This window comes from Panthera tigris, chromosome D3, assembly GCF_018350195.1.
Source record: "Panthera tigris isolate Pti1 chromosome D3, P.tigris_Pti1_mat1.1, whole genome shotgun sequence".
NCBI lineage: Eukaryota > Metazoa > Chordata > Mammalia > Carnivora > Felidae > Panthera > Panthera tigris.
In genome coordinates this window covers 76,323,603-76,350,863 of record NC_056671.1, presented here as the reverse complement: position 1 = coordinate 76,350,863, position 27,261 = coordinate 76,323,603, and the positions used below count along the sequence as shown (strand labels likewise).

General features: G+C 47.9%; 1 protein-coding gene across 2 annotated transcripts in view; it reads right to left on the bottom strand.

Moving 5' to 3' along the window:
- Positions 1-27,261, bottom strand: part of NEDD4L (NEDD4 like E3 ubiquitin protein ligase) — a 341,173-nt gene that overhangs the window by 225,421 nt on the left and 88,491 nt on the right. For both annotated transcript variants that reach the window (XM_042962037.1, XM_007080469.3), the window contains one exon: positions 9,600-9,673. In XM_042962037.1, the coding sequence (XP_042817971.1) occupies positions 9,600-9,673 (74 nt within the window). Of the gene's footprint in view, positions 1-9,599; positions 9,674-27,261 lie in introns of those variants that run through there.

The window sequence follows — 27,261 nt, the reverse complement described above, 5'->3', positions numbered from 1 at the left end:
ACTCCAAAGGATTATCAGATGTGAATACCATTTTTACAGTCCAGAATGAAAATGCACCTGAAGATATGGCCAGCAGAGGGAGCTCTAACTCCCCAATACATCCCTGTGGACACAGGAAGAGCCCTCCATGTAGCCTGTCACGGTCAGGGATGCTCAGGGTTCTTCTCCTCCAGTGAACTTCACGTGGACCGAGGAGTTAAGGATGAGGAATTCCTTAAAGTCTAAAGCATTTGTAGCCACTTTAAAGTAAGAAGGAGCTGGATATAACATATGTGTGCTGGTTGAGAATTTTTAGATTCGTAAAATTTCATACTGTAAATCTGCATACTGTAAAGAAAGAGGACCTTAAAAATACATACAGAATAAGACAAACAAGAGGTGAAATGAGAGGGTAGGGGAAATATGGGTGTGTATAAATCACCCAGAGAATACACAAGCAGGAAAAATAAACTCAGCCTAGTGGCAGGGAGGGTGCCAAGAGCCAAGGGGCTGAGAGCAATGTGCGATAGTTTGCCAAGTGCATGCGGAGAGGAGGTAATGGCAGTCATGGATTTGGCGGCCCTGGGCCAATGTGGGACCACAGCAGGGTACAGAGGTAAAGGTCCAGAGGAAAGTCCCAACACCACATGCTCAGTGCACCCGTGGGCAGCTGCACAGGGTGAGCAAGCAAAGCCAAGAGCCACCAGATCTGACCCAAGGGGGCAGAGGCGGGGAAAGCTGCCTGGGGGTGAGCTCACGGGGTCGGGGCTGGGGGGGTGGCGTGGCGTGGGCCTCTGGTGTGAAGGACAAGAACAAGTCAGCTGTGCAAAAGAGGGAGAAGGTGGTCGTCCTGGGCACCAGCAAAGGCACAGAGGAGGAGGAGGAGTGTGGCCTCTGAGGGCAACTATGGGACTCAGTACGGCTGCTTGGGAAGGTCAAGGCCAAGAGATGCGCTGGAGAGGCACACAGAGAGTGCTTCTGTCAAGGTTAAGCAGCTGGGACCTTAATCCACAGCAATGACTGATCACCGAAGGGTTCTGCCAGGAGCAGAATGAATTCTGCGTATGGGAGGGGGGATGGGAAGAAGCGGGCAGATATGAACACCACTGGGGAAGTCCCCTACACAACCACTGAGACCAGGCTGGGGACTGCGGGGAGGCATGAGAACCAGGGACACGTCCCAGCTCCCTAGCTCCGACGCTTAGGGAATCGGTGGAGCCACCGGCTAAGACAGATCATTCCAGACAAAGAACAATTTCAAATATAATACTGTGACATTCCAGGCCGAGAAGCAGCGTCAGGGCAAACAAAAGGTCCTGACTTACATGGTCTCACCAGTCACTCAAATCTGATTTCTAGGACAAGATGGTTTGACTCTATTAAATAACCAAATAAAATCATGCTACGAGGAGCCAGGAATCCATTCTGGAAGAAAGGAATTTGTAAATTTCTTTTTTTTTACGGTCTCGACTGTCTAGATACAATTTAAAATCACTTCAACAAAATTGAAACCACTGTTCACAATGAACTCCCAAGAGTCCACAAGTCAGAGACGGAGAATATACAGACCCAACACTACCATTTTCTCACTAGCAAAAGAAAAAAAAAAAAAAGAAGAAAGAAGAAACTTTGATCAAGTGTTAAGATTCACCTCATTTTGATTTCCCAACCAGTTGCCTCCAAACTTGAAATGTAGCATTTCTTTCAAATGCTTCTCTATTTTCTGACCATGAATGCTTAATTTCAAGCGTCTAAAAATAACAGGCTTGAAACAATAATCAGTCCTTCAAAAGGGAAGCACAACAGTGTACCTCGAACAAGGAAGGGAAGAAATGCAAACCACCCTTGAAACATTCACTACCTGTTCCTGTCCACACGCCAGAAGGAATGCTGGGACACGCTCGTTAAGGGGCAAGGCATAGTTTATATCACTTGTGTTGATAATATACAGTAGAAATGCCAGCTCTTTTAATAATTTACTGAGGAGTTATGCACTGCAGATTCCTTATTAAACATTACTTGCACTAAGGTCCTAAGTCTAAAAAATATTCCGGGGAAGAAGAGGCAATATTTTTATTGCAATATGCTAATTTAAATTATGTGACTGCATATTTGCTTGATATAAACTCAACTTTATTATTCACGTATGTATACACAAAGCAGTAAGAATCGTTTTCTCTAGGACAAAAAAAAACATTTTTACAATTGTAGTCACTTGTAGATTTCAAAATCCACAGTGTCTAAAAAGTTCCATAAGCTATACTGTACACATGCTTCCCCTTGAAGACAGGAGAAAAACAAAAACTCCTGCTATATCTAGAAACCCCACTCCTCCACGCCCAAGAAGTCAATACTGGCTCAATTCCTGTCTGCCACTGACTAACCAGCAGCTCTATGTAACAGTTTAATCTGAAAATCATGACCAAATAACACTGGCACTCCCAGTTCTAAATATATATATATTGTAGAGAATCAATAGCTTATGCTCTCAGGGGTTGGCAAACTGGGGCCCGTGGGCCACTGGCAGACAGCCACGCCTATCCTATACTCTGTGCTCTCTCAGGGACAGAAAGTCCTACTGAGCCTAAGCTCTTTTCTATCTGGCCCTTTGCAGAAAAAGGGTGCCAGCCCCCAATTTAGATAACCACCTACAGTACTTAGAGAAGGCTCTACTTCCCACGTAAGAACCTGCCAGCTCACACGTGTCAGCCATCTTAAAAATCTTACCTTCCAGGTCCCCCCCCCCCAACAAATGTTTCTATAATAAGGAGAAATAATTTTATGAAACCTAAGACAATGTTTCTTAGAAGATGAAGTATTACAACATAGGAGATTTGGATCTGAGAAATCTAACACTTGGGGATTCCAGAGAGATGTATCCATTGTTTAAAGCATAACTCTTAGGTATTATACCAGAGTATTTTCACCTTCAGTAACAGCATTTTTGTCAACGAAGATGCAGAGTGGGCCTGGAGACCACTGTTCTCAGGCCTCTCCGAGGCCCAGCCACCGAGAATGGGGTGGCCAGGCACCTTCGCTGCCTAGAACATGGGAACCACTGACTGACAGAGGGACCTCTCCCACCCGTTTGGTGAGGCAATGGTAGTGGAGACCCTCGGCCATCCCAACGCCGGACCTCCCCTCACACGGTACCTTCTGTTTTCCGAAGGCCTGGCTGTGAAGTTCAACTCTTGAAAAATACATATTTTCTTCACTGTTTTACATATTCAGGACTGCTTTCGTTTCTGACTCACGTTGGCACATTGCCTTCCTTATACTTTAGCTTCTTACACTCTCTCCTACCTCCCCCCAAAAAGGAAAACGGTGAAGACAAATCTAGAATGCCTTGGGATAAAGCAAGGGTGAAGGAACCGGGGTGAGGGCCAGAAGGCACGTGAAGAGGAAGGAGTGAGGAGGGGTGGGCTGCTGGGAGGAGGAGCGAGGAAGGGGCAGCCCCTCCCTCAACACACCCACATCCGCAGACATCATTTCACCAATCCCCGGAGGTGCCCCCTGCGAATACATCGGTTGATTAAAACACTGCCCATGGCTCTTCAGCAGCTTTAATCATTCAGTTTTCTCAGGCTCCACTCTGGCCAGATGAATAAAATTGATCAAGCCTCTACTATGTGCTGCGTGCCCCTCATCTTCCTGAAACACATCCAACTTTCTGCCTCATACAGACTCAGTGACCAGACAACATCAGTCTGGACTCCGACAGCAATGAGGGCAAGGTGTCCTGCAACTTTCCCTCGCACTCTGTCGGACCTTTGGGCAGAGCAAAGTCTCCTTTGACGGGACTAACATATTCGTGCGTCAGGAGTGAAGGCAGGGCCGTCTGGGTGGCTCAGCTGGTTAAGCATCTGACTCAATTCCCACTCAGGTCATGATCTTGCAGTTTGTGAGTTCGAGCCTGGCATCAGGCTCTGCACTGACAGCCAGGAGCCTGCTTAAGATTCTCTCTCTTTCTGCCCCTCCCCTGCTCGCGCTCTTTCTCGAAATAAATTAATAAATTAAAAAAAAAAGAGTGAAGGCAAAGCAGGAAATGCTGAATGAGAGATCCACATGAACACATCAGAGAATATTACATAAGTGTGGCCCGTCGGGTTCGCTCCTCCGTTTACCAGAACTGGGGTGACACAAAGACCAGTTTATACAGATATCGTTTTAAATTATCGAAGACATTCCCTGCATAGCACGGCCTTTTCAGTGATTCGAGATCATTCTAAATAATATTATGACACTGGCTGCGGCAGAGCAAGCCTTAGGGCCTAACGCAGAACACAAACAGGCTGGCCCTGCACGCCAACCCATTTGCCACTTCTGACGTTTCCCTCTGGGGAACCCGTGGCCCGAATGGCGTGCGGGCCACCCCTGACATACTTCATTGGGACGTCGCGTATATCCGTGCGCTCGGGAGACCAGGAGGTAAACCCGGACGCACGAAGAGCTGTGTCCTTGTCACAGGGCAAGAGGAGGTTTTTTGTGGGGGAGGAGGAGGGGGAGATCCCGGCAAGTCCCATCAGGGTTCTGGGGTGGTCGGGCGGGACATTCTCTGCGGCTCTCACAAGAGTAACCGTGTGAGCTCTTAGGTGCAGGGGTTTTAAGGCAAATACTTTTCGGCCCAGAGGCCGTTAGTGGTGACGCTGTGATTCTCAGAGGTGCCCCAGAGAGCGAAGGCTGCTAAGGCGCGCATCACAGACGCGGTCTCCGCAGAGTGTCAGGTGCCCTGTACCCACCTAAGGAGGCGCGTGTGCCACGGGGGAGGGTGGGGGGACAACCAGCTTTACGTGCTCCAGACCAGCAGCGCGGGGGTCAAAACCACACACGGGCCCGTCCCTCAAGGGCCCTCGCTATGCCAGTGGAGGCGGCCAGCTGCACAGAATACGACAGATGTGGGCTCCTTGGGGGGCCAAAATGTCACGGCCCCATTTAAGAGTGTATCCAGCAGATGGCTCCAGCTGTGCCACCTCGTGTTGTCTAGACTGCCGAGATTTTCCAGAAACCTTGGGAATCTGGATTTTTGATACGAAATCTCCCAAATGCTGGCTCGGGATTTTTACTTGCCTTAGTGTTCCCTGGACCCTTCATAAGCACATGTGTGAGTTCAGTCTAGTCCATAGGGACCAACAGTTGGCCAGTTCTGGCCTAATGATGTTCTAGAAGTCCTTACAGTATATCGAGGGGGCTCTCAAGGTACCTGGAGCCTCAAGGTCTCCCCACTGAGTAAAGTGAAACTTATTTTGTACAAGGTTTAAAAAAAAAAAAAAAAAAGGCAAAAAAAAAAATCCTAATTATTTGGAGAGAAGGTGAATTAATAGCTAAAATTTACATGTGTACAGTGTATAAGCCGAAACATCACTCACCCATTTCTTGCCGGTCACCTGGGGGAAAAAGTAGTGACAGTGGGCGAAACAGACTGGCCCCACATTAAACCCGGGTTCCTTTTTATTTTAGCACCACTGGTTATAGGACAACCAGACGCCGTGTTCCTCCTCGGCAAACAACATCCCATTGCCGTCCCCAGTGTGGACACCGAATTTGATCAAGCCTTTCCATGCAGCTGCTCATATACAGGAAACCCAGGAGAAGGACACTAAATGCTACAACAGGAAACAATCAAATGTGATGAGACAACCGGCTGACAATTTCAGGTTCATTTAAGAACAGAAAAGGGGGGGGCGCCTGGGTGGCTCAGTCGGTTAAGCGGCCGACTTCGGCTCAGGTCACGATCTCGCGGTCCGTGAGTTCGAGCCCTGCATCGGGCTCTGGGCTGATGGCTCAGAGCCTGGAGCCTGCTTCCGATTCTGTGTCTCCCTCTCTCTCTGCCCCTCCCCTGTTCATGCTCTGTCTCTCTCTGTCTCAAAAATAAATAAAAAGTTAAAACAAACAAACAAACAAACAAAAAAAAAAAACAGAAAAGGGGAAAAGGCTACTATAGGAACCGGATTTTAAGAGACCTAACAACTAAACGCAATGCACAGTTCTCCGTTGAATTCTGCTCTCAAACGGCCCAGTTGTAAAAGGCATTGTAGGGACAGCTGGGGGGATTCAGGGAATGGAAAAGGTAACAAGAGTCCTTTAGGCAATTATTGGTAATTTTGTGAAAATTGCATTGTGGCTATAAAGGAATACGCGGCTTTCTTCGAGATGCAGGCTGATGTATTTAGGGGCTGGATGTCATGATGTCTAGAATTCACTTTTGAATGCTTCGATTAAAACAAATTGATGGGGCCCATGTAGCCAAATGTTAACAACTTAAATACAGATAACTGAGGCGAGGTGGCGTCACAGAGCTATCACACCGTGGCAGTAAGTCCCCATCAGTCTCAGTCACTAGCAGACAAGGATTTTTTGCCGCATCTTTCCAATGCCCTTGGGTTCGTGTGTGTTCTACGTTTTGAGTCAAAAGAAAAAAATGACCGCAACCTCCACAGGTATAATTCGACGCTAAGAGTTCCATGCACAAAATACAGAAACGAGAGTCTTGAAATCTTCCGTAGGAAATTCTACAGTGAGTTTGTCTTAGCCAGCATAGCTCAATTTTAAGGATCCACTTTACGGTTTTAGATGATTCTAAGTAACCTCAAACGAAGACTGATCACAATCAAGGAGGAAAAGGGGGAAGGTGGACCTAAAACTTGTATTAAAATGACCCTATTCAGTTACTGCTTAAGCCTATGACAAAAAGTTAGAGATCCTGAGATACAAGCTTACCTGAAGAACACAGTTTGAAACTTATAAATAGTCTAAGTTTAAAAAAAAAAAAAAAAAAAACCTTAAGATCTTACTTAGCAAAGTGCATCTCTTCTAAATCAAATTACCTCACGGCATTCACTTAATTCTAAGAGCTTGGTCAGCCGCTATCAAATACAATGGGCAGTTCCTGCAATCTGCTTTTAAGAAGTATTCAGCCAATCGATTTCAGGTTTTAGAGAGACCGGAACAGTCATCTAGTCCAATGGCTCATCCAGTGGCTCAACTTTTGTCATTCGTCAGGAAGAGTATTAACCTGCCATCAGAAACAGCAGTCAAATCTGATAAATCTGGACAGACAGGGGTGGGGCCGAAGTAAGGGGCAAACCGGACCAGACAGGTTGGCATGAGCCGTCACAAAAGGACTTGAATCCTACACCTTAACGGGAGCCTGGGACTTTATTCCACAGGCAACTGCAGATCAAACCATGCAAGGAGAGGAGTTATCAGCACTGGATTTCCAATGCACATCTTGAGGTATTCCCCGTAATTCCTTTTACCCCGCTGCTAAGAAACGATGACGCCTCTTTTCATATAAGGTAAAAACTCAAGGCTCGGGCGCGTCTGGCTCTTCTAAGATTTGAAGCCTCATCGCACTACCAATTTTTAACCTCAGATCCTCTTAACAGGCTGAGAAATGCAATCTGAATCCATTTCATTTTTTTTTTTTTTATGCAGGGCTCTGGTAAAAACAAAACAAAAACAATCAAAATGAACGTCGCTGACATTTTCCAAACCCAACCTCTTCCCCTTCCAAACTATATAACATGTATGGGAAAGAGTGAGAGCAGCAGACATTGTTGACGTAAGAGCGCAGTTTACTGGTCAGCGTGCAAGTCTTTCAGTTAAAAGGCAATTTGCCCAGTCTTGTTCTTGGGGTTCTGGAGGGTCAGCAGTCAAAGGGAGAGGTCTCAGTCTCCTGCGAGTTTCTAATCTAGTAAGACACAGACAAGTCAAATATTAGAGCGTTCACACAGGCACAAGGGCAACCACTCGGTGCGACTCCACGGTCAGGCGAGAAGGGGCCCGCAGGTTCGAGATGTGCTTCCCTCCCACACCACCAGCGACTGGGCAGGTGTCGGTGCGTGTGCGCGAGGTTGGCGTGACGGCTCGGATAGCTAACCCTCCATTAGTCATCTGAGGCACACAGAAGCATGGGGATGTTTTGAAAAAGATTTCACGAGGGGCGCCTGGGTGGTTCAGTCGGTTGAGTGCCGGCTTCGGCTCAGGTGATGATCTCGCGGTCTGTGAGTTCGAGCCCCGCGTCGGGCTCCGTGCTGTCAGCTCGGAGCCTGGAGCCTGCTTCCGCTTCTGTGTCTCCCTCTCTCTCTGCCCCTCCCCTGCTCATGCTCTGTCTCTCTCTCTCTCTGTCAAAAATAAATAAACACTTAAAATAATTTTTTTTAAAGATTTCACAGATATTATCCTTGCATCAACTTTATGTATTTTTAACAACTTCTCTAGTTGCTACTGTAGTTAACTTCACGGGATGGGAAAAACTAAAAACGGACATGAAGATAGGACGGGAAATAAAGAGGTTTGCCCACCAATGGCAGGGAAGGGCTTGTGCTGGGCGAGCAGGAAGATGAGGTGAGCTGGACAGAACGAGGCCCTGTTACAAGAGTCGCCAGTGTCACACTGAGGTCCTGAGGCCAGACGGTGACTGTGGGCAACAAGCAGGGGGGCTGACAGGATGAAATGAAATTTTTTTTTTTAATAAATTTCTTTTTTTTTTTCTTTTTTAAGTTTATTTGAGAGAGAGAGAAAGAGAGCACACCGGGGAGGGGCAGAGAGGCAGAGAGAATCCCAAGCAGTCCCCACACTGTCAGCGCAGCGCCTGACGCAGGGCTCGAACTCACGAACCATGAGATCATGACCTCAGTCGGACGCTTAACCGACTGAGCCACCCAGGTGCCCCTGAAATGAATGTTCTAACGCGAGGACTCTGGCCACTATTAACTGTCCCCAGAAGCCACCACGGCCCTCATGGCTCAACCTCACAGGGTCGCCATCGTGAACAGAGCAGGGGGCAGGGGGCCTGTTCCAGCACTACAGGCACGTGAGACCTGGGCAAGCAGTAACCTTTCTGGATAAAGTCGTGTCAACCACAGAACAGACAAGTCGCACTGGAACGTCTCTAGTGTCTCCTCTATGTCTGAAGTTCCACAGGTCTTTGTTCCCCCAAATCTGGTTCAAATCCCAGGTCTAAATGGCTCTAACCTCATTCTGCTACTAGTCCAATAACTCCACCCAACACACTACAGAGAGCAAAGGAACAAAAGAGCTGATTTCAAGACTCAGGATCATCAGGCACCATACTCAAAATGAAAAAGCTAAAGACCCAGACAGACCAGGCTGCTGGTGCTTCCAGAAAAGGTACAGAAATCACCAAATTCACCCCCATCAGCAAATCTCTCAATTCTGATTATAACATGCCAAAGAATACCCAGTTCTAGTAGGAACAAAACAACACCTTCATGTCTCCCTAAATTTGGGATGTTTTTAAAGGAATGTATTAATATGAATACATTGGGATTTCTTTTTAAAGGAATGTATCACAATGAATACATGTTCCCAAGCTTTATTTTTCTACTGAGAAAAACAGACATATCAGAATCCAGCTCCCCCAGGAAATCGATCCGTAAGGAGGGCTAGGAACCTGCACAAAATACGGTCTCTGGACTGGCTGTGTCAGCATCACCTACTCCATGAGAAACTCGGGAGGTGGGGCCCAGCTGTTTTAAGGCTTCCAGGTAACTGATGCACGCCTGAGTCTGGAAAGTGCTTGCCGAACTCGTCAGAGGCCTACAAAAAAAAAAAAACCACAAAACACCAAAAACCAAACAAACACAAAGCAAACATACCTGGCCCCAAAGATGTCCTTTTTGGCGAGATCAATTCCAGAAACAACCTTCACTCTGAGAATACGTGACTCGCCCTGTTGGAGGGAAAAAAAATTAAAGAAGTTTAAGAAATGGACCTTCAATGGGTCACTGTCTCACCCAATATCCAAAGGTAATGATTTCCTCTTTAGACCCGTACTGGGACACAGCACCAATCGACTCGAGCACAGGTGATTCCTCCTTAAGCTGAAGTTCAAAAGGTAACAGTCCAGACTTAAAATCCTATGACCCTAGAAATTTAGAGCATTCGGATTAATTAAGCTTAAGTTTAATTCAAACTACGTCAGGCAGCTCAAAGATGTGGGCCAGTGAAAGATGTCCCAGTGCTACCAAGAACATAAACGCACATTTGAAATCACCTAGATAAATGCCCAGGTGCTTTAGGGTACTGTAAATTTAATAAATAATTCCTCTGTGGAAGTTTATACATTTGTGTGCGTGGCCCGAGACAGAAATTTCATGTTGTACAATATTTCCTCAAAATTACAGGATCACAACGTTGGTACGAACAGGCGAAAATAATCCTTTGGCTCCGATAAAAAAACGAAAACGAAAACAAAAACAGAAAACAAAAAGCATCACCCTAAATGGAACTCTACTCAACCCATCTCAGAAATCACTCATTCATTCCTTCACCGGCATAGTCATTCATTCCAACATGTCCTAAGCAGTTCCTGTCGCACTGGCCGTTGAACAAGGTCTTGAAATATGGACACGAATATGCTCCAGGTCTCCTAAGGGGGACAGCCAGGCAACAGTGCAGGACCCTGTGATGGCCCCAAGCCCAAAGGCACAGGCTGGAGAAGTAGTTAGGGGCTAAGACGCTCTGGCGAAAGGAGATGGCTTGTGGGGGGTAAAGGGGGAGGGTAGGCAGAAGTCTAGGACTGTTCCCAAGTTTTTGCTTTGGGTCACTAAGGGTCAACATGAACTGAAAGGCAGGAAAAAGTCGAATCCAAGGTGTCTACGAAACAACCGGGTGGGGGGAGAACAAAGAAAACGGGAGAGACGTCTGGTGGGGTCAGACTGGGGAGTGATCGCAGTTGGTGGTTGTAGAGCCACGGTTGGTGGTTAGGGCTAGAGACGCAGAAGCACATACCCGGGAAAAGCGAGGAGGGGAAATGCCAGGGCTGGAGCCCCTGGGGACACGGGCAGCGAGGGGCAACAGAGAAAGTCATCTATCCATGTGCTCAGTCATGACCTGGGTGAAGGAAAGAAAATCCAAAAGCTTACGTACACGACGTCCAAGGAGGCAGGGTAAAATAAAACCCAGAGAGAGGAGGACGAGGAGCCCTGGCCAATTAGCGGCACACTGGGCGTGCGTGTGTGCCACGGGGACCGTGCTTGAACCAGGATTCTCCATCCATTCGACCATCCCTCCAACCATCTACTCCTGACACAAGGCTGCCCTAGACACACATACACCGCAGAGAGACACAATCGAGTTTAAAAAAAAAAAGGTTGCTCAACGTGTGTGTGCTTAGGATCCCCTCTGAAATGAGAACTGTACTCAAGTTTGGGTTTCATGTGCTTGGCAGGCTTCGCGAGAGGACAGAGACAAGCCAGGGACCTTGCGACAGCACAGCAGTGTCTCCGAGTGCTTACCAAAGCCTCCCCGTCAAGTGCCCCTCAAGGGTCAAGTGCCCTTCCCTCGGTTCCCCCAAGCAGGCACTGACTGCCCTGACCCTCCTCTCTTAGGCTCACATCACAGACCAGCCATCAAGGATTCTTTGTCAGCACAGGAGTTATCTAGCCTGAGGCTCTCTGGTTTCTCAGGGCATGTGGCACCCCCAATGCCAATGGCATCTCTCCCTGCTCGACTCGAGGAATACCACAGCGGAAGCATTTTGCACACATGGATCAAAATTCAGTTAGCACCTCTGTAGCGTTCACGGGACACCTGGCAAGAGTTCACGGCCCACGAGTGCACACCAACGGACAATCATGGGTAAAAAGAAAATCCTTGGCTAAGGGGTTAAGATTTTACCCGCCAGGGAAATGAGGAACCACTCACAAGAAATAAGGACGGGGAACAGCTGGAGAGGAGCACACTTTTTCTGCCTCCCTGCCTCCCCTCCCCCTCATCCCAGTTCACTGCCCTTCCTCCCCCCCACCCAAGACAAAGACTTCCAAACAGCATTCTCCCCCGAAACCACTGGGCAGAGAGCGGACCTCGTCTGGAACCCACGGAAGGCGGACACTGTCAAGGCCAAGTGCTAAGTCTCCAGGGCCAGCGCTGGGTGTCGGCGGAAGGAGACAGTGTATCTGGTCTCCGAGGCAGAGACGACCTCCACCACCAGCTCAGGTAGAGCGGTAGGCTTGCACTTGGACTGAGCTGGGGAAGATAAACCAGGAACTGGGTCTTGGATGGAAACCAACATTCAGTCAGTCACAGAGCAAAAGACAAGAATTCTGGTGAGAAACTGTCTCTGTCTCACAGCCCCTGGGATTCTCAAAAATCCTGGGCGGTGTCCTGAACTTTCCACCGACTTGACAGGGGGCTCAAAACTGCATCTTGTCTGGATTCTAAGGACTAAGATATAAGCCCAACTTACACCCGGTTCCCCTAGGTTTATATCAACATTGGGTGAATGTTCTTACACTGGGCAGACCTACTTTCCAAAAGCATACACTCTAAAGTCAGGGAACATTTATAGGAATAAATGAATAAAAATAAACTTCACTAAAGGAATAACTAGAATTTTCTTCTTATGGAAACTGATTTATTCATTAAGCACAAGTGCCTGTTCAGAGATCTAAGGACACAGCAATACAGACAAACCGCCCTACCCCCACCCTGTCCCACCCATCTTTCCAGTGTCCTTGAAAGTACACTGTTTACAAGGGCTCTCAACTACATGGGGACACAAATTGGGGGTCTGAAGGACAAAGGGTAATACATAACATATACTTACAGATTTTGTACACACACCCTTTTCAGTAAACAAATTCTCATTTAGGAATCAATCCCAAGAAAATAAGCACAGATCTGTGCATGGAACGAACCAAAAAAAGAACTAAAAGAATAGTCACCGAAAGATCACTTTTAATCAGGGGAAAAAAATGCAGAAGTCCCTCAAAAGCAGGGATGTGGGGCGCCTGGGTGGCTCAGTCGGTTAAGCGGCCGACTTCGGCTCAGGTCATGATCTCGCGGTCCGTGAGTTCGAGCCCCGCGTCGGACTCTGTGCTGACAGCTCGGAGCCTGGAGCCTGCTTCAGATTCTGTGTCTCCCTCTCTCTGGCCCTCCCCCGTTCATGCTCTGTCTCTCTCTGTCTCAAAAATAAATAAAACGTTAAAAAAAAATTTTAAAAATAAAATAAAATAAATAAAATTTTAAAAAAAGCAGGGATGTGCATGGCAATCCCAAGCAATGAGCTACAATACTGTCATTAAAAATGTGTAAGATTATGGGGTGCCTAGGTGGCTCAGTCGGTTGAGCGTCTGGCTTCGGCTCAGGTCATCATCTCTCGGTCCATGAGTTTGAGCCCCGTGTCGGGCTCTGTGCTGACAGCTCGGAGCCTGCAGCCTGCTTCGGATTTTGTGTCTCCCTCTCTCTCCACCCCTCCCCCACTTGTGCTCTGTCTCTCTCTCTCTCTCTCTCTCTCTGTCAAAAATAAAACATTAAAAAAAAATTTTTTTTAATGCATAAGATTCTGTCACCACCTTCACTCATTCCACGAATGTTTACTAAGTACCCACTATGTGCCAGACATATTATCTGTGGGTATAGACAGGAGCAAGACAGAGTTCATGCCTTAAGGAACCTACAATCCTGAAGGCAGACAGAATATAAATATATATCGCAAACAAGCAAGAATTCCTGATGGTGGTAAGTGCTTTGACCACACGATGGGAGCTAAATAAAAAGTAACTAAGTAGAGGAACAGGGGAAGGAGGTTAAAGGCTGGTGGTCGGGAAAGGCATCTCTGGAGAGCAGACACCTGAGCTGAACCCAAAGGAGACAGAGGGTGATGCAGGCGGTGGGGATTTTCATGCAGAGGTGACAGCAAGTCCCAAGGCCTTGGGGAGCAGGTCTGGCATTGAAGGGAGAGGCAAGAGTGGAGGGAGTGGTACAGTGGGGCCAGAAACCCGAAAGGTCAGCTTCCATAGAAAGCATTATTCCAATCATCTCTGGAAAGTTTTAAGCAGGGGAGTGACAACAGTTGACCTGACTTTTTAATAACTGATTTTTTGTAAAGTTTATTTCTTTATTTTGGGGGAGGGAGAGAGAGAGAGCATGCAGGAAGGGCAGAGACAGAGACACGGGACTCAAACTCATGGATCATGAGATCATGACCTAAGCCAAGAGCCAGACGCTCAACCGGCTAAGCCACCTAGGTGCCCTTTGACTTGAATTTTTAAAAGACCACCTTGGTTTGTTGTGCAAGATCAGACTACAGGGGAACAAGAACAAAACAGACCAATCAGGAAGAGATCTGGCAAGAGATGGGAGGGGTTCCCACAGGACTGAGATGGAGAGATGCCCATGTTGCAAATAAACAACTTGGTTTATAAAAGAAAGTTTCAAAAACGGGTTACACAAGGAGTACCTTGGGTGGCTCAGTTGGCTAAACGTCTGACTTTGGCTCACGTCATGATCTCATGGCTTGTGGGTTTGAGCCCTGAATCGGGCTCCGTGCTGACGGTGCTTGTCTGTTTGGGATTCTCTCTCTCTCCCGCTTCCCCTGCTCATGCCCTCTCTCTCTAAAAGTTAAACTTTTTTAAAAAAAAACTGGCTTATACAACTGAGTTAGGAATAAGCAAGGTGGTCACCAAGCTGTTTGCCTTTTCCACTCAGACTACATTTCCCAGCATTCTTTGCAGTTAGGTGGTCATGTGACTAGGTTCTGGCCAGTGGAATGTGCACGGATATGATGTGTGCATTTTCCAGACCTGGCCCATAAGACCCTCCCATTCACCCTCCCTCCATTCTCTTCCCCTGGCTCAACGGAGAAAATCCTGAAGGCAAGAAGGGGAAAAACTCCGTGAAAGGAATGTAGAGGGAGGGAGCATCCCTACCTCATCCTGCCCGCTTCACCATCACCTACTGACCTTGCCAGGACAGTGAGCTGGAAACAGACCCGTGCTGTTTCTTCCCACTGAAAACTGCAGGTTGCTTTAGCAGTTAGCTTCGCTCATATACGATACAATCAATTTTCAATAAATACCTATTATGCATATATGCACAGAGAAAGCCGTCAAAAGGACATTAACAGTGATTATCTCTGGATACCGGATAACTTTATGATTATCTACGTTTTTTTCCTTTTGAAACATTAAATATTTTTGTCTGGAAATTAAATTTCTGTAGAAATGCCAAAAAAAAAAAACCCTAAGAAAAATTTAAAATCACAAGCTTAGGAATTTTCTGTATTTCTAAAATAAATAAGCCTTCTTTTGTCGTAATAAAAACCTACAAGTTATATTTGCGCAAACTCACAAAGGCATATGCAGCTGCACACCTGGGAGATGTGAAAAGGACACTCTTACGTAATATGCAGGCAACAGTTGGGAGATGAAAAGAAGAGAGGGCCTTTATTGAACACTTACTATTTACAAGCAGCTGTCAAAGGAAATTTCACCTCCCTCTGAGGCTATGGGGCAGGGGAGGAGGAAAGAGAATGCTACTCTATAAAAATAGCTTCTACACATGAGTTTTAGATCTTCAGCAAAAACTTCTTATCTCTGTTTCCTCTAAATAATAAGTGTGCATACCGATCAGCAGCCATCGTAGTTCTGTAAGGAAACACATGATCAGGTGTGTGACTCATTTATCAGATGCAATGGGTTCCAAGCTGAGCAAATGGGACCTTCTGAAGCATTTTATGACTTTCATAAAACCTACTCATGACATTTCGGTCCCTGGTTATGACTCTGGTAGAATTCAATATTTAACTAAGGCGGCTTAGGACCACGAAGGTATTATGTGGAGTTGGACCGTGCAATGCAGAGAAAGCACAGGCACAGAAGAGGTGAGGCCAAACAACCAGAGGTATCCTCACGACGCTCAGGGTCTCTTCCTGTGAATGTTCATCTATTGCTTTTGTGTTGTTATTGCACAACGGGGATGATCCTATGCCCTTGCCGTGTGTTTTTCTTTTCCACTTCGTTGCCTAATTCTTCCTGAAGGCCTAAAACAAGATAAGGAGCCCAAGTCCCGGATGGGTGGCAGAGCGGAAGTCCCCGCTTCTGAACAGGTGGTATTCCAAAGGTTCATGCTTAAGATGGTGTGGTTTCCAGCTCAGACACCTGCTCATATAAACGGTGTATACGTGGTTTCCAAATTTCCGTGCCTACCCATATCATATACATAATCTGTCAAATTTGCTCCTGTGATAAAATAAACCTCAAATCCCAACTCAAAGTAAGCTGCTAGAATTGACCTTTTCTCCTGTGAATCTGCTCGGAGAAGGTAACTTCGTATATTTTGTCCCTTAATCTCCACAATGGCGGCTGATCTCACTCCCAAAAGGGGACAGCTGTGTTAGGAAATAGTATTCTTTCTCACACATCTCCAGTGAGCCCAGGTATCACATACACCAGCCATTCAAGCGGACAAGGATAAGACCTAGGTCAGGGACTTGTACATCTTCGTCATTTGCCCCTAAATTAATTTATGTGTTTACCTTCCATATTCTGCAGTGTATTTATAGTTCAAACTATTACCCGTAAACTTTTCAGGCTCACAGTAAACACTCCCTGGTGTAAAGGGATGATCAGTATCTTTATGCACTGAAATATGGAAGTTTCACAGAGGTCAATTAACTTCAGTTGCTTTAAAAAAGTAAATAAGCTTGAAGCACCTGGCTGGCTCCATTGAGAGATACTCTTGATCTCAGGGTCATGGGTTCCAGCCCTGTGTTGGGCATAGAGCTTACTTTGACTTGAAGTGAAATTAAATAAGGTAACGTACAGAAAGTGCCCCCGCTGTGCCTACTACACAGCAGATAACCGTTAATCTTCCCACTCCTGCCTGCTCTTGCTTTGGTTATGAGCCAAGATCCTATTTCATACCTCGTTTTAAATCTACTCTCCTCCCTGACCTCATCCCTTATTCCTGTCCTCTTCAGCTCTGCCTTTTCCACCCTGATTCCTACTCTCTAAACTCTCTCCCCTCTTCACTCCCTTGATGGGTCCCCCGCCTCACACGGCTGCTCCCTCTCCTAACTTCTTTTTTTTTATGTTTACTTGTTTATTTTTGAGACAGAGAATGCATGAGCAGGGGAGGGGCAGAAGGGGGGGGAGGGGGGAAGAGAAAGAATCCCAAGCAGATTCCACACCGTCAGCACAGAGCCTGACACGGGGCTCGATCCCACAAACCCGTGAGATCATAACCTGAGCCGAAACCAAGAATCGGATGCTTAACCGACTGAGCCACCCAGGCGCCCCTGAATTTTTTTTTTTAATTCTGGAAAGAATAACAACATTGGAGAGGAGCTGTGAAACTTCTGTCCGCCTTTAAAACAACTCTCAGTTCACCCCTTCTTCATCCCACAGCCTCAATTTATCACCAATAGTGGGAGGATTCAACACCCACCACCGGAACCTCAACTGCTCCTTTTTCCGCAAGCTACTGGGCGTCTATTATGCGCCATCCCGAGTAGCTGCTGTTGATGTGTGGCAGCTTCTCTCCGTCCTAATTCGCCTGCCACCTCATTAGTCCCACCTTCCTCACTGCCCCTGCCCGCACAGCACCCGTTCATCCCCTCCGGTGCGCTCACGTCCGTGTAGTCAGCGAGCCCCGAGTGCTCACCCCGCTCTGAGCACGGTACATGGAATATGGAAACAGTAAGACAGAGTTCAAGCCTACAGGACTTTCCCTTCTTGTGCCGGGAGAACCACACACACACACACACACACACACACACACACACACACACACACGCGCGCGCGCGCGATCACAAGATGACGTGGTCAACTTAGTAGCAGCAGTGAATGTTAACCCGCAGGAATTCAGAGGGAGAAATTAATGCAGGTGTAAGAGGCGGGGAGAAGGAAATGGGCCGGAAAGTTGGGGCAAGCCTCAGATGAACAGACATTTGAGCCAGGCCCCGAAGACCGAGCAAAAGGGAGGAACGTACCTTTCGGACAAAGAAGAAACATGAGGGCACCTTGAGAGGGAGGGCAAGGGAGAGAGTGAAAAAGACCCCGGAGTGTGTGGATGATGAGGCCAGAACCGTAACCAGGTTGCTCAGGCTTGCGCAGTATTCATGGGGAAACGTATTCAGAGGGCGAGAAGAAGAGAGGTAAACCCCCAAGAGGCGCTCTTGGTCGCTTTAAGAGAAGGCGATGTGGATAATACTTGGAAGGAAAGGGCACGTAGGAAACTCAGATAAGGGCTAAGAGCTGACGGCTAACCACGGAGGGAGCCAGAAGGAGGCCTGCGGAGGCGAGCAGTGGGAGGAGACGGCTGGACGAGGGAGGAAGCCACATCCACTGCTCCACAAACACAGGACTGTTGCTGGAGGAGCACCTGTCAGATTCTGTCAGGTCTCTTGCCACAGCTTAGGCTGACTCCTGCAGGTGCGGTCCCCTCCCCACTCCTCCTACAACTACGTGCAGTTTTGACCTGTGCCTTCCAAGTGCTAGCTTTGCACTTCTTTCTTTCAGTGACAACGGACGTCTTTGTTTCTGACTTCTGAGTAGAGCAGGGCCGTGGTATTCTGTGTGGATAGCGCGAACCTGCACCATTTCACCCGGAAAACCAATCTCTAAAGAAAAGGGGAGAAGGTGGGGCCGGCGGTAGGTTGAAGTGTTCACGGCGGGTGGTGGCTGGGATCGGTCACACGCTAAGGGACATTCCCACTCCCGTGGGCCTCAGACCGAACAGGACTCAAACGTACACCACAGCAAGAATGCAAATTCTTCCAGGTGTGGACAGATTCTCAGAGAGGCTCTCCATGAGCAACACTCAATTCTTGGATGCCAAAAATCCACAGTAATTCAGTGATTGTGCAGACAGGAAAGGAGGGTGCCACTGAGCAGTGTCCATGAAATGAATGAGCTGGCAAGAGTTCCAGCTCAAAGGACATAGTCATTCTCTTCCACTAATTAAAAATTCTCTTTTTACCAGAAGAGTTGGTAAAGCTCCATGTAAAAGGTCTTCAAAGAATCCATTTATCAATGGTTCTTTTGTTCCCGACCTCGAATCATAAGACAGGAAGCATGTTTAAATTCCCCCAAGATCACTAATGCAAGAATTATCTTATGTTTATAGTTCTAAAAATGATCGTAATAAACTGCACTTTGTTGAAAGCCAAAAATCATAGCTCAAAATCTAAAATTCTGTATTTTCCATGGCGCTCAGAACTGTGACCTCTCCCACTGGAGTGAAGAGTCTGGGTTTCTTGGTGGAATGTGTAGTCTGACTAGAAGGCACTGGAAAAACTCTGGGTTTCAGGCAGTGGGGGCTACAAAGGGCCCCCAAGAACACCATCCACGGAGTGAATTCCATGCTCCCAGGTTGGACTCTCCCCACGTAGGATCAGAAACGTGACTTGCGGGGGGTGCCTGGGTGGCTCAGTCGGTTAAGTGGCCGACATCAGCTCAGGTCATGATCTCGCGGTTCACGAGTTGGAGCCCACATCAGGCTCTGTGCTGACAGCTCGGAGCCCGGAGCCCGCTTCGAATTCTGTGTCTCCCTCTCTCTCTCTCTCTCTGCCCCTCCCCTGCTGTGCTCTGTCTCTCTCACTCTCAAAAATAAATAACAAAACATTGGAAGGAAGGAAGGAAGGAAGGAAGGAAGGAAGGAAGGAAGGAAGACAGACGTGACTCGTATCCATCTGTGCACCAAGGGCTCCCAAAAGCTCAGAGAGGACACATATGAACAGGGCTGATAACTCATTTTAGTGTTGAGTTTTAGATTTTATAGTGAGGAGATGGCCCACTACATGGACCTGAAGCCTCAGGACGGGCATGTTTACTCTGCTGGCAAGTCGAACAAATGCACATTATAATCACTCAGAAGGCTGCCTGGTGAGAACAAGGCTTAGTTTGAGTATCCAAACGCATGCTGAGCTCATCTCCCCAACAGGGTGACCCTGCCACTCACAAGTGCTCAGGCTCCCGGGCTCCGGACCGGCCTTCAAACAGCAGCACCCAACAGAAACCTCTCCAGGCTTTCCGTCTCCCGAGCTCCAGCCCACCCAGGCCCTCCCGCTCCCAGGCTCTGTTCCCACCGTGCCACACAAAAGGACGAGGCTCCCCCTCCGCAGACTGCAACCAAACTCCACGCCACCTCCCGGAGATGGCACCCAAGTCGCCTCCACTGGAGCTGTGGCTGTTCCTCAACTCTCCAACCACATACTTCCAGACCATTTCTTGGTTTGCTCCCACAAATACCTTATTTGCTCCTGGCTTCATCCTCAAGAGGTTACTCTCCCCGACTCCCGGACAGAGATGAAGATCTTCTGACGTAACATCCACTCTTGTGCTACAGCTCTGAAGCCTTCCTGCCCTCATGCTTCTGACTCCACTTGAGGCCAGCGGGAAGGAGCCTGGGAGACCCAGGGCCTCGAAGCAGCAGAACCAGAATGGTGCCAGGGACATCCTGGCTCTACAGCTTGTCCTGAGCCACCTCCCAAAGTGGCTAAGAGAACCTGCCAACATCCCAGAGGAACCAGACACAAGGGGTGGGCAAATGTCCCAACTCTGAGGGAAAAGAAGCTATGGATCATACTATGAATCATGCAGCTTGGGCTGGGGACACCTTTACCCACTGCCAGAGCCACCAAGTGGCTATTTGGTTCCTATCTCCTACTTGTCCTTCAGCCCTCCGCGAACACAGCACGTTTTCTGAAAATGTCTTTCCAGGGCTCCTAGACTAGTTAGGTCCTCCCACAAAAGGTTCCCACAGTGCCCTGGATTTCTTCTCTCATCCTCTGTTGTCGTTGCTTTTAAAATCAGCTGTCATGCCAAAGACGATGCTCTCGGAAGGCAGGGGCTAGAACAGCGGATCACAGGGGCCGCAAGAATAATGCTCCACGTGCAGCCGGTCAAAGCCAGAGAGCCAGAGGGCAATCCCTCGGCTTGCTTAGCACGGCTGTCCAAGACTACTAAAAGAGCTCGGCACCCCCATGTCCCAAGGGGAGTAAATGACCGGGTGAAAAAATGACATCAATCCAAAGCAAAGTTCTAGAGTGAATTACCGAATAGTTTGCGAGCATTTAGGACAGGAAAACAACCTACAGGTAGGGTTTGCCAAGAATAAGACACGAGAACTTGTTTCCTTTTTGCTCCGGGGTATGCTGCATACCTAGCGGAGAGAGACTCTGGCCAAACCACGCTCATATCCTTCCAGACAAGATGACGACAAGAGGGTGAACGGATACTGAAGTTGGGTGAGGCTTAGTTGTGCACAGTTGTTAACTCCTGTCTAAAGCATCACCATTAGAAAACTCCAGGGAGGTGGGGGCGAAGGGGCGTGTTATGTCACAGGGTTCTAATATTAACCCCGTCCCGGGCAACATGGTGAGCCTGGAAAATTTGGATGAGGATTCTGATGGCAGCTACAAATCCAATTTGCGGCTGATATGCAAGTGGATAAAATGTCAGAAGTAGATCAGAATCCAAAAACATTTCATCAGAATGGGTGATGGGCCAAATCTTGAGGATGGAGTTTTACAGTGGTGCGTGTGCTCAGCTGCCAGAGCCAATGCAGAGGGCAGGAGGGAAGAGCATCAGAAGTGGGGGGGGGGGAATCTTTGGGGTTTTGGGGTGTCTGGTTGGCTCAAGGGATGCAGCACGTGACTCTGGGTCTCAGGGTCATGGGTTTGAGCCCCACGCTTGGCACGGAGCTTACTTTAAAAAAAAAAATCTTTGGGGTGGATATAAAAATGCTAATTCGAAGGGGCACGTGCACCCCAATGTTTAATAGCAGTGCTATCAACGATAGCCAGATTATGGAAAGAGCCCAAATGTCCATCGACTGATGAATGGATAAAGAAGATGTACACACACACACACACACACACAGGAATACTACTCGGCAATGAAAAAGAATGAAATCTTGCCATCAGAGCAAGACAGATATCCTATGTTTGCACTCATGTGGAATCTGAGAAACTTAACAGAAGACCATGGGGGAAGGGAAGGAAAAAAAAAAAGTTACAGCAAGGGAGGCAAAACATTAGAGACTCTTAAATAACAGACAACAAACTGAGGGATGCTGGAGGGGAGGGAGTGGGGAGGATGGGTAAAATGGGTGACGGGCATTAAAGAGGGTACTTTTCACGATGAGCCCTGGGTGTCGTATTCATGAGATGAACCACTGGGTTCTACCCCTGAAGCCAAGACTGTCACACTGTATGTTAACTAACTTGAATTTAAATTAAAAAAAAAAAAAATCTTTGGGGTTTTATCTCAAGCTCAATATGACTCAACGCTGTGACAGTAAACCGCTTGTATTATTCAAAGTCCAGAGCAGAGAATGCCGTCATACTGTACCCTGGGCCAGCATTATGTTCAATTCCAAGCTGCATGACTCAGGGGGAAGACTGTTGTTTTGCTGTGTTTGGGGACAAAATCTACACAACAGAACGCTAAACAACCATACGAATGAGAATGCGCTCTACATGCAGCTTTGCAAACCCAAGCTGTAGTGTCACCTGTGCAAAGACCAGGTGGAGAGCACCTCGTGGGGTGCAGCACCCTCCACATGAGGAGAAAGGAGATGTGCCCATACGTCAACACAAATATTCGTTTGCGTGTGCTAAACTCTGTGAAGACACAGGAAACTGAAACCACTGACTGATTCTGAGGACAGAAACTAGTTGCCTAGGGCCAGAGGGGTGGGAGACAGACAGACACATGGACAGGTCTCACGGCACAGCCTTCTTGCTGCTTTTAATTTAAAACTCTTTCAACGTATTAACTCAAGAAAATGTTTTTGAGAATCCAGGATAGTTAATAAACAAGCAAATGTCACATGATGACTTAAGAATGTTTAACCTTGTTTAACAACGACAAAATACGACCAGATTCGTTCTGTTCTGTCGGAAGGGGGTGGGGTGGCAGAGGCCAAGTCATTTACGAGGCTGCGGACGGCAAACCTCAAACCAAGGAGTGAAGGCTGCAGGAAGGCAGGCGCGCCTTTTGGAGGGAAGGAAGTTCTGGTTGCTAAGCCCGGTCAGGGGCAGAGTAGCTGGCCCCCTGACGCCCAGAGCCGGCCGCTTAGCACCAGAACGAGAGCAAAAGCCTGCCACTTGCCAGAAGTATCGTCAGGTAGCAAGAACGAACCAGACGGTCTGTGATGTTCCTTCCCAGCTATGAGATGGGAGTTTAGACAACCTGCGCAAGAGGAACCAAGAACTCAGACCAAGGGGATTTAGGCAAGATCACGCAACACTTTCTATACACCTGCAACTTCTCCAAGACAAATAACAGTAATTACAATCCCCGTCTCCCTCCCAGTGAAACACAAAAGATTACTCGTTAAGTCAGAATGCCTCTTTCCTTGCCACCAGGTTCAAAACATCATGAATGAAATAACCAACAGAAAAACGAGAGCACGTGGAATCGGTGTGTCTTTTGGTTCTGCTTGTTGTTCTTATTCCACACCTGATGCCCAAATTGATTTATGATGGCTACCTGGCTCTATACCAGATGTTTCAAACTCCTTTTATAAAGAATAGCAAAGGGGCACCTGGGCGGCTCAGTCGGTTAAGCATCTGACTCTTTTTTTTTTTTTAATTTTTTTTTAACGTTTATTTATTTTTGAGACAGAGAGAGACAGAGCATGAACAGGGGAGGGGCAGAGAGAGAGGGAGACACAGAATCTGAAACAGGCTCCAGGCTCTGAGCTGTCAGCACAGAGCCCGACGCGGGGCTTGAACTCACGGACCGTGAGATCATGACCTGAGCCGAAGTGGGACGCTTAACCGACCGAGCCACCCAGGCGCCCCAAGCATCTGACTCTTGATTTCGGCTCAGGTCATGATCTCACAGTTCATGTTCAAGCCCCACATCAGGCTCTGTGCTGGCGGTGTGGAGCCTGCATGAGATTCTCTCTCTCCCTCACTCTCTGCCACTCCCCTGCTTGCTCTCTCTCTCTCTCTCTCTCTCAAAATAAATAAACTTAAAAAAAATAAAAATAAAAACAAACAAAAAAGAATAGCAGAACTTCTAGGATGGGCTCATCACTAGACGTGTTCCAAGAGAGAACACGATGTAAAAGGGCACGAGCTCACCGGTACGAGGGGTGGCCGAAGTCAGCCGGGTCGCTACAAAAAGCTAAGTGGGACCAACACAGAAAAGCATCAGCCACCGGCTCCAAGAGAGTGTTGAGATGACATCTAGGGAAAGGCTTCAAATGGAAATGAGCCGTCCCCTTAGAAACTTCCAGAAGCCACAGCACCCAGGGCCACACACCTAGGAGAGAGCTGCAGGTGTCAACCACAGGACGGCGGATGCTGGGGTGACAAGGCAACCATTCACGGCCAGAGGCCTTCCTGGGCAGCCCCTTACTTCGAACCCGGCCTAATTCCTCACCCCACCTTCTGTCACCTTGTGTGGCTGAAAGCCAGCCACACACCATGAGCAACGTTCACTCCGTACCGGTAATATCGAAGACGAAATCTTCACGGTCACTGGCTCCACATATCAAAGGAGACAAGCATGCTAGATTATCGTTTTGCACTGGGCAGAATCACTGCTTGTTATAAGGCAGAATTTACGGCCTTCAAACGTGCAAACGTGCATTATCAGATTTAACGTTTCCGCCAAGCCTCATTATCCAGCAATGCCATTTTATTACAAATCCCAACATTAATAACTCATTAACATAGTGGCTGAGAAATTCTATTTCCTGGCTTATTGGAATTTTAGCTCGTGTTTTGAAAAAAATAATACTTTTAAAAATAGCAAGGTTATATTTTTCGGTTTCCTCAAAGAAAAAAAATAAGACTAAAGAATTAACTTTGATTTTTTTTTTTTTTCCTGAGAGCCAGCGAGTGAGCGAGCGAGCGAGCGCAGGGGAGGCAGAGAGGGAGAGAGAGAGAATCCCAAGCAGGCTCCACACTCAGCGTGGAACCCGATGCGGGGCTCAACCCCATAACCCCGGGATCGTGACCTGAGCCAAAAATCACGAGTCAGGGATGCTTAATTGACTAAGCAACCCAGGCATCCTCCCCCCCTTTTTAAACTTAAAACTATCAGAGTCAAGCTTTCTAACCTTCTTCCAAACTACAAAATAATCTCAATTACTTTATGGGTTTACACTGCTTCAAAAGAGATGTTCAGCTACGCAACACCAGAATATTACAAATGCTACTTCCCCTTCTGGAGGGGGAAAAAGAAAACCAAACAGGAATGATAAGGTATCCTTTAAACAACAGGGTGCTAGATCGACACAGTGTGCTACTTCTCTGAAAGATCACCTGAAATACAGGTTTTTTTAAGTTTATTTGAGAGAGAGAGAGAGAGAGAGAGAGAGAGAGAGAGAGAGAGGCAATGTGAGTGGGGGAGGGGCAGAGAGCGAGAGAATATATGTATCCCAAGCAGGCTCCTCACTGGCTGCACAGAGCCCACCGTGGGGCTTGATCTCGGGAACCGAAAGATCAAGACCTGAGCCGAAATCAAGAGTCGGAGGCCTAACCAACTGAGCCACCCACCCAGGCGCCCCTGAAACACATTCCCTTCACTGTAATATTTTATGAAGTTTGATTATTTTTGAGTCGTCATCATATGGACTTCTCCTGGGAGGAGAGAAATTCCTAAAGGAGGCAGCTCCGTCCACAGTGCTCGTACCCCTCTACCTGCACATCTGCACACACTTCTCCCAGGTCAGAACCTCATCCGATGCACGGGAGGCCCCACGGCACACCGCAAACGGTATTTGGACTTAACCCATCCTGTCCTGGCAGCAGCTTCCCTGCTCCAGATGGTGGTTGGGACTTTACCGGGTGTTAAAAGGAGCTGTGATCGTCACATCGCTCCGCCCCTTGTGGGTACCTCACGCACCCTGTGTTTCCCTTCTCATCGTGCGGGGCTCTCGTTCTGGAAGGGAGTTCTACTCGAGAGAACGGCGGAGGGTTCCACGTGGCCTTGCTCCAGCCCTGCACCGACCCGAGTTCATTCACCACACAATCGTGCAAAGCAACGACCGACGATGTACAGTTTTCACCTCAGGGAACTTTCTTTGGACTTATGACCCCTTTTTAAGGCCCACATCACACGTTCATGTTTGTTGTGGGGTTTTTTTTTTAAAGGATTTTCTACTGAATTTTTATTCCATTCTTTTGTCCATCAACCTCTGCTGGATGTTGTATTTCCCTGTTATTTGAAATTAATGTTGAATTTCAATGCCAAGCACTTGGTACTTGGGTTTTGACTCTTGATGCTTGATGATGTTTACAGACTTGCCTTTCCTTCACATCTCCCAACGTGCGCCTTAGGAGACACAAATGTCAACCTCTCCCCCACTAGTAATTTAAATCTCTTCAACGACAGGCCCTGGGACACACTTTGTACCTTTTACAAAGCCTCAGCTATTGTTTAGGCCCAGCTATAAAGAGCCGGTTATATTTATGAGGGTGACTTTTTAAAATTATTACCAAATGAGAGACTGTAAGGAAGACAGACACCGATTCATCCAGAGGATAATAAAGCTTCTGATGTAAACCATCCCAACCTACGGGACGTGGACCCAGGCCCCTCCCACGGCCTGGACAGGCTCATTTCGTCTCCTCTCCCCCAGAACCCCGAGGACAAAGGAAGAACGTGAGCCACCCTCCAAGGGCTGCTCACGGTCGGTCACAGAGCGCTAACACCAGTCACACGACCTGTGCATCTCCCACCCTGGACAGGTGCTAGTTCCCTGCACGATTCTACGCAGGATCATGTACTAAGAAGCCACGGGACCGGCATGGAGCATCTTCTTGGAGTACCAATTTTTCTGGAAGTCTCCATGGGGAGGACCGTGGTTCTCAGAGTGTGGACCCCTGACGACCAGCACCAACATCAGCTGGCAACTTGGCAGAAATGCTCAGGCCCCACCCCGACCTCCAGAATCAGACTCTCCGGGCTGAAGCCCAGAGATCTGTGTTCGCAAGCTCCCTGGTGATTCTGAAGCACGATCAACTGAGAGGAACAATGTCATGTGAAAACGAATAAGGAAGAACCATGGAGCAAAACGAGCCATTTGCACCGGTTTTAAAGATTTCCTTGCAACTGGTGGCTTCGGACTCATCCGCAGGGACAAGTGCAGCGCCCTCCCTCCAGGGAAAACTCAGAGGGGGATGTGTGTGGACAGCCAACAAGGCTTCTACAAGCAGAGGACTCCCAGATCTGCGTCTCCAACCCAACCCCCTTCCTCCGGCAACCCAGCCCTGAACCTCCGTCCCTCCCCCTCGCTCTCGCGCGCTCGCTCTCTCTCTCTCTCTCTCTCTCTCTCTCTGAGAAAGGAACGCTGGCAGGAGTGACTGGGGTCTACACGGAAAGCTGAACAGACCCCGTGTTCCTCAGTCCTCTGCTCCAAGGCCTGGCAGGACCCCACTAAACTCTCACCAAGAATCCCTCCTGGAAAACTCACCCACCAAACGTTACCAAAGGTTCCTCTGTGGGGCGAGAGCAGGCGAGGCTTCCACTTTGGGTATAATTTTCTATCCTGTCTGCGTTGTTTCACTTCCCT